The 7,177-nt window shown below is 59.1% G+C and overlaps 1 protein-coding gene across 1 annotated transcript in view; it reads left to right on the forward strand.

Annotated features, from left to right (window-relative positions):
- Window positions 1-7,177, forward strand: part of LOC103082863 (nuclear pore membrane glycoprotein 210-like) — a gene marked incomplete at its 5' end in the record, with an annotated part of 44,270 nt that overhangs the window by 27,805 nt on the left and 9,288 nt on the right. The window contains 5 exons of the mRNA XM_007461242.1: window positions 1-73; window positions 1,572-1,746; window positions 3,108-3,283; window positions 5,238-5,458; window positions 6,656-6,792. Coding sequence (XP_007461304.1) covers window positions 1-73; window positions 1,572-1,746; window positions 3,108-3,283; window positions 5,238-5,458; window positions 6,656-6,792 — 782 coding nt within the window. The remainder of the gene's footprint in view (window positions 74-1,571; window positions 1,747-3,107; window positions 3,284-5,237; window positions 5,459-6,655; window positions 6,793-7,177) is intronic.

Raw genomic sequence — 7,177 nt, forward strand, 5'->3', positions numbered from 1 at the left:
TGCTGAACCCTGAAATAGAAGCAGAACACGTGTTAATGTCGCCCAACTCATTTGTCAAGCTCCAGACAAACAGGTATGTGACTCAGCGCGGCTTCGTCCAGGTTGCGAAGCTGTGCTCACATCCGATGGCTCATTTGTCGAAGTCGTCAGGAGCCGTGGGTTCCTCGGCGAGCTGCACCTCCCTCCTGGTGTCGCGCTGGAAGCGGGTGCGACCTCTGCCCTCCTCCCGTCACTGGGGACGTCCACTGCTTCAAAGGGGGAAAAGCGCCAGCTTGGAGGTGTTCAATTTCTCGAATGCCCCTGTGTCTTCAAGACTTGCTGTTCCGTGTAGTCTAGGAGCCGGGGCGTCACCTGGGGGTTCGTGAAAATGTGGATCTCGGCCCCTGCTGGGTGGTGGGGACATGCATGAGCACAGAGAAGCGGGGTTTTGAAGGCTGCCTGCAAACATGCCTCCTGCCCGGCATTCTAAGACGATGCTTTGGGTAGTGGTGCCTTGTGTGTGAACTGCGGGTGCAAAGTTGGGCATTGTAAGGAGAGACACACACACGTGGGGGACGCACAGCCAAAAGTGTCACCTCCCGGCTCCGTGCAGGGCTCTAGGTCAGAGGTGGGTGACAGCCGTGCCCTTGAGGAGTCCAGTGGGGAAGAGGGCAGCGTAGAGAGCCAAGGGCTGTAATGAAACGAGGTACAGTGTTGAAGCCACAGCCCAAAGGAAGGCCTTCCATGCGAGGATCCGGGGAGGCACGCCCCCAGTGGAGATGCTGGAGCTGGGACTTAAAGGATGCATAGGAGGTTAAGAGGCTGGGGTTGATGAGGGAGGAGAAATTTGAGGCAGAAGCAGTGACATTTGCTTAAAGTCATCTGCAGAGGCTTTGTGGGATTGCGGCACAGAGAGAGGGTGAGAGGGGGCCAGGCCTGGGAGGCTTTTCCTTCCTTTCTTTCCTTGTAACATCAATGAATATGTAAAACAGCATAAAATACTGCATAATTTGTCTTCTCCCCAGAGCATATTATCAGTAGTTTTCCAAACCACGTTCTTAGCAAGTGCCCGTTTTTATCCAGTTACTGGCCCTTGGAAATAGGACAGGGCAGGGCCATAACTCCCATTTCACAGTTGAGGAAGCCGAGGCCGAGAGAGGGGACACGTGTGCCTAAAGAGGCACAGTTGTCAGCAGGCTGTTGGGTCTGCCTTTGGGCTCCATCCAGCTCAGAGCCCCGTCCTCTTCCCGCTGCACCAGGCTGCCTTATTTGAGCCATCTGGAGACAGTTTACCATGGAAGGGTCTTTGACAGCAAGTGCCTGTGCTGCTGAGGGGACCCTCAGCTCCCGCATCCTTCCCTCCCACCGACGGGCTCGTGGAAAGGTGCCGCTCTCCTTGGAACCCTTGGTTTTACAAATTAGGTTTCCTGTTGGCAACTGGTGAGCTGCAGCAGGCTGTGCACAGCGTCCTGGTGCTCGGCGGGGCTGAGATTGGGCCTCTTCTCCCGGGAGCAGCGGGACTCCCAAACCCCGGGCCCCTTGCTGTGGCACTCCTGCTGTCTGTCAACACGGGTCTGGTTTGTTTTCCAAAGGGATGGCGCCGCCTCTCTGAGCTATCATGTCCTGGACGGGCCTGAGAAGGTTCCCATCGTGCACGTTGATGAGAGAGGCTTCCTGGTGTCGGGGTCCCTGATCGGGACATCCACTGTCGAAGTGACGGCCCAAGAGGCTTTTGGGGCCAACCAGACCATCATCGTGGCTGTCAAGGTAGGATCACGTCCGCCTCCTTTTTGGAGTAATAAAATCAGCAGTACTGTTGTCCCCTCGCAGGTGTGTAAGTGAGTATACTCACCTTCCAGCCAAGAAATTGTCTGGAAGAGTTTATTAAAGGTCCTAGGTGAGAAGCTGCAGCATCTTCTGGATGTCGGAGCCGAAGATCCTTGGAGATGATTGATGGCAATGACCTCGTCTCATAGATGGGGAGACTGAGGCCCAGAGAGGTCCACGGTTTTCTGGGACTGGCACTCCAGTGTCCTGACCGGTCAGCACTGAACATGTGTGCTGGCTCTTGACCCAGAAAGCATTACATTACAGACGGCACCTCGTAGGATGAGGTGACCCATCTTACAGGCAAGGCGACCAGGACTCAGAGTGTCGCACGGTAATTGAGAGTCAGGCTCTGGGTTCTAGCCCACGTCGGCCTGGCCCAGCTTGGTGTCCTCCAGTCCCAGCCAGCACTCCCGTGTCCCCTTGCCATTCTGTGCTCCTCAGAGACAGGACTTTCTCCGTGGGCGTCCCTGGGTCGGGTCCTGGGGTTTATCCTGAACAGTGTTTTCTTTGCACAACTGATCCTCAATGACAGAGAATACATGACCAATGTAATATTTAGATTTTGCTTGGGTCGTGGGCCTATTTCCTTCCTAACCTCTTTTTGTTTCAAGATGGGTGTCTAGCAGGGAACCGTCCACCCTAGTTTTCGAGTCAGTGAAAGTGACTGATCACCCATCCTGTGTCAACAAATAGTATTGAGCACCAGCTGTGTGCCGGTCACTGCACCACTGACCTTGATCAAAGAAACTGGGTTTTTGCGGGGCTGGCTTTTCGGCCAGGATGGATTTTTCCTGGAGTCAGAGAACCAAGTCTGCTCTCTAAAGAGCTTGCTCTCTAGGGCTCCCGAAACCCATCATCCCCTCCTTTTGCCATCTCCCCTTTAACTGGGGCATCTGTTCCTGGCAGCTCTGTAGCGTACGGAGGCCCCCAGGCAACGCTGCCCCTGCCGTCCGAGCGGGCATTGTTTCTACTTTAAATGCCTGGAGAGCCAGGTCCTCCAAAGAAGCTGAGCAGTCAAAGCCCAGAGGATATTTTTGCAACATGAATAATGATCTAATTTGTCACAGTCATGGCTTTTGACTCTAGCGGGTTGGGTTTCCTGAAAGCGAGGCCGGCCGTCATGCAAGGAGGGGGCCAGCGTCGCGGGCTGAGCCGCTCTTTCCATGACCCCAAGTCGGTCCAGCCCCCATGCCTCCTGAGATGGGGACTGGCTAGGGGCAGGCGTCCGTTCTCGGGAGGGGGCTCTTCAGAGAGGTGTTCCTGGCGCAGTTGTCACCGCACTTGCTCACTGTCCCCAGGTGTCCCCTGTTTCCTACCTGAGGATCTCCATGAGCCCCGCCCTGCACACCCAGAACAAGGAGGCTCTGGCGGCCCTGCCCCTGGGAGTGACCGTGACTTTCACCGTCCACTTCCACGACAACTCCGGAGACATCTTCCACGCTCACAACTCTGTCCTCAACTTTGCAACTAACAGGTAGAGAGTGGGCCCCCCTCGTTCCCCACATGAAGTCACGTCTCGATCAGACCCAGATCTGATTCACGCAGGTGGCTGATGGCCACGTGGAGAGGCCAGCGCCCCTGAGAGGAGAGTTTGTTACTCACGGTTCCCAAGAGCAGGGGGTGCGCCTTGCTCGCAGGGCCACGGGGGAAGCACCAGGCTCAGCCAGGCATCAGGAGCAAAAGGGGAGGCGTGGCCGAGAGTCTGTATTCCCAGAAGGCACGCAGTCATTCAGCAGAGGTGTCCCCAACGGGCAGGAAGCAAAACCCAGATGTTGGGGTTTGTGGTTGGAAGGTCTGTAATGAGATTTTGTGCAGCCGTGAAGGCTGGGCTGCAGGGGAGATGCATACAGCCCTGGTCGCTGGCCTGGCCCTGTGGTCAGTGGATGCAGAGCGCCAGTTATACCTGCTACAAAAGCTGGTCAGAGAAAACACACACCTTCCAACGCTCAGGCCCTTCTGCGTGCCGTCTCGCCGACTCCTGGCTGTCACCCATTTGTAGAGGCCCAGAGAGGTCAAGCCACTTGTCCAGGGCCACACAGCCAGGAAGTGGGGTTTGAACACCAAGTCCCATTGGGCTCCAAGGGCAGTTCCTTTTGGCTGATGCTTCTGAAATACAAATGCAGCCTCAGGCCTAATGTGAGGAGAGAGGGGGTGGTCTCCAGGAAAGAGAGCTGTGGCCTCAGGCTAGACCTGCCCACTTGTCTGAGTCTACTGGAGCAGCAGTTCGCAAAGTGTGATCCCCAGACCAGCATCATTACCACCGCCTGGGACACTCAGAAATGCACATTCTCAGGGCCCAACAATCTGGGCTGTAACGAGGCCTTCAGGTGATTCTGAAGGTTAGGAACCGTTGTCCTGGGGGATGCAGACCAAGCTAAGAGCAGGAGGGAGGAGCCCCAGACCTAGGAGGAAGGAGTAGCACTCCAGAGAGTCCTCTCTGGGCGCAGAAGCTCATGTCCCGGTGTTGGTGACCATTGCAGCGTGGGCTTCCCATGGGCCCTGGAGCAGATGTGTCCCCTGTGGCTGAACACACCCAGGGCCGGGCCCTGGGAGAGCGGGGTTTGGAGTTGGGCCCTGTTCAGGCCGGGCTCAGCCCTTTATGGGGCCCGTGAGCTTGGGCAGGTCACCCTTCCAGGCCGCTGTGTCCACACCTTTCACGTGGAGAACGTGGCCTAGTCCCCGGGGCTACCACCTGAGGCTGTGGTCGCCAGGGCCTCTGGCATGCCGTGGCGCTCTGCGCGCACAGCAGGGCATCTGCCGGTCTGGGGCGAAGCCTGCCCTGGAGGGAGCGGCGCCCCCTGTCCAGCTCTCCTGCTGCCCTGTAGAAGTCACACGGGCCTCTGTGGCGGGGAGCGTCCATCTCCGAGAGAGCGGTCAGGGCTCGGGGGTGTGGGCAGGGAGGCAACGGAGCAGAGACCCTGACCCTCCCCCTGCCCAGCCCAGCCGTCCCTCCGGCCCCGCGGAGGCTGCCGTCACTGAGGGCCCCCCGTGTGCCCATGTGCCGGCTGCTGGCCTAAGCCTTTTCCAGCTGCTGACCAGGTTTGCGGCTCACGTCAAGCCTGTGACGTGGGTACATTGTCAGCCCCACTCGGCAGGTGAGGAAGCGGGCAGGGGCGATGTCACTGGTCCCAGTAACACGGCAGAAGGCAGCCTGTGCCTCCCCAAGTGTCCTGGTTCCCTACTGGGAAGGGATGGGAGCACAGGGTACATCACTTTCCTCTGGGGGGATGGTGACGCTGGCCATCCTGTCTGGGCTGTGGGTCCCCCCGCCTCACCCGGGTGGAGGGTGAATCAGGTCGGTGTGGCCTGTGGGTCCCTCACCCGGGTGACATCAGGGCGCAGTGGGCGGGTGCAGGGGCCCTTCGCTGGCTCCTCCCTCAGAGCTGGGGGCCTCTCCCGAGACTGAGAGCCACGTCTCCTGTGCCCAGGGACGAGTTTGTGCAGATCGGGAAGGGCGCCACCAACAACACCTGCGTGGTCCGCGCGGTCAGCGTGGGCCTGACGCTGCTCAGAGCGTGGGACGCGGCACACGGCGGCCTCTCTGACTTCGTCCCGCTGCCTGTCCTGCAGGCCATCTCCCCCGAGCTGTCCGGAGCAGTGGTGGTGGGGGACGTCCTCTGTCTGGCCACGGTTCTGGTCAGCCTGGAAGGTACGAGAGATTCTGGCCGAGGGAACCATCTCTGTGGTTGGGAGGTGGGACGGGGCTCTCAGCCCGCTGTGACAGGTGTGCACGTGGAGCTTGGTGATGTTCTAGAGCAGGCATCGGAAAACTGCTGCCCCGGCCAGAGCCAGCGTGCCGTCTCTTTCTGCAACAGGCTGTTATTGGTGCTCGGCCACACCCCTCCATCTCCGTGTCATCAGTGGCCGTTTTCCCGCTGCATCTGCTGGGCCGAGTGGTGGCATCAGAGACCCTCGGGCCCACACAGCCCCAAAGACTTACAATCTGGCCCTCTACAGAGGAGCTTGCCCCGCCTTGCTCTAGGGGTTTCCACCCTTGTGGAAACCGTCTTCCCCCATAGCCACGAGCCACGGGACCCTGCAAACGTGGCTGGTGCAGCTGAGGAGCTGACTGTTCGGTGTCTTGTTTGGTTGTGGTTTTGGCCGCGCCACACGGCACGTGGGATCATAGCTGCCCTGGTCCCGCGCCCCCCTGCACTGGAAGTGCGGTGTCTTAACTGCTGGACCACCAGGGAAGTCTCTGACTGTTCGGTGTTGATGAGCTTCTTGGCGGGGCTGCTGCACGGGCAGGTGCCTCTAGGAGGGAACCTCAGCCAAGGAAGCCGCTAAGCAGTAGGGCGACTGTCCACACCACCCGTGCATCCACGAGCCACACGTGCAATCATTTACTTAATTTTTTTCCTAATTGGCTCCCTTGTTTTAAAGCTAATTAAGCTCATTATAAAAGGAAGTTACACGCTGCCTTTAAAGAAAAGCAGGTATTATTTGCCACAAATAGAATGTGGCTGTTGAATCTTTTCATTGCGTTTATCATGTGATGAGATTGGCTCTTCACTGAGGACCGCCGTCTAGTGACAGCTCAGAGTCTGCCACTGCCTTGTTTGTTCAAAGGGGATTGCAGAGCAGGGTGGGCGGGCGGGGGCGGTGCAGTGGGGAGGCATGCAGTGGGCCGGCCCTGAGGGGCCAGCACCCGGGTCACCCCAGGGCGGGAAATGACCAAGAGATTCCCAGCAGGGAGGCACTGTGGTCACAGACAGCAGCCGAGCGGTGGGATAGGGGAGCATGGGGCTGGGGACGGCGAGGACGCTGCCCAGGTGACCCAGGTGAGACGCGGTGGCTGGAGTGCCAGTCATGGGAAAGAGGGGTCACGTGCAGCTTCCCCTCCCAGGCATCCCCGGAACCTGGAGCTCATCAGCCCGCAGCATCCTCCACGTCGACCCCAAGACAGGCGTGGCCGTGGCCCGGGAAGCGGGATCTGTGACCGTTTACTACGAGCTCGCCGGGCACCTGAAGACCTACAAGGAGGTGGGGCTTTGGGGCCCACGTGGCCGAGCCTCTCGGGGTGGAACCCTCAGATTCCATACTGACTGCTTCCCGTTTGTTAGGAAGCAGGAAGGTCCAGCACCTCAGGAGGCAGGCGGATGGGGATTCGTGAGCCTGGTGGGGGCAGACTTCCCCTCCCAGGCTGCCGGCTCCCTAGTCCACAGTGGTGGGAGGATGGAGGCGGCCTCCTGGGGGGTGATCCCCGCGCCCACGTGCTTCGGCTGAGCCCTGGGGGCAGGATTGTCTGCGTGGGCGTTCCCCGGGAGTCGCGGCCGTAGGTGGTCCCGCTTAGCGATTTGGCATCACCGGCAAAGTTCAATTCCCCCAGCAAGTCACCTTTTGAGTCTTTCTGGAGGGGAACAGAACC

Source organism: Lipotes vexillifer, unplaced genomic scaffold, assembly GCF_000442215.2.
Source record: "Lipotes vexillifer unplaced genomic scaffold, Lipotes_vexillifer_v1.1 scaffold774, whole genome shotgun sequence".
Lineage (NCBI taxonomy): Eukaryota > Metazoa > Chordata > Mammalia > Artiodactyla > Lipotidae > Lipotes > Lipotes vexillifer.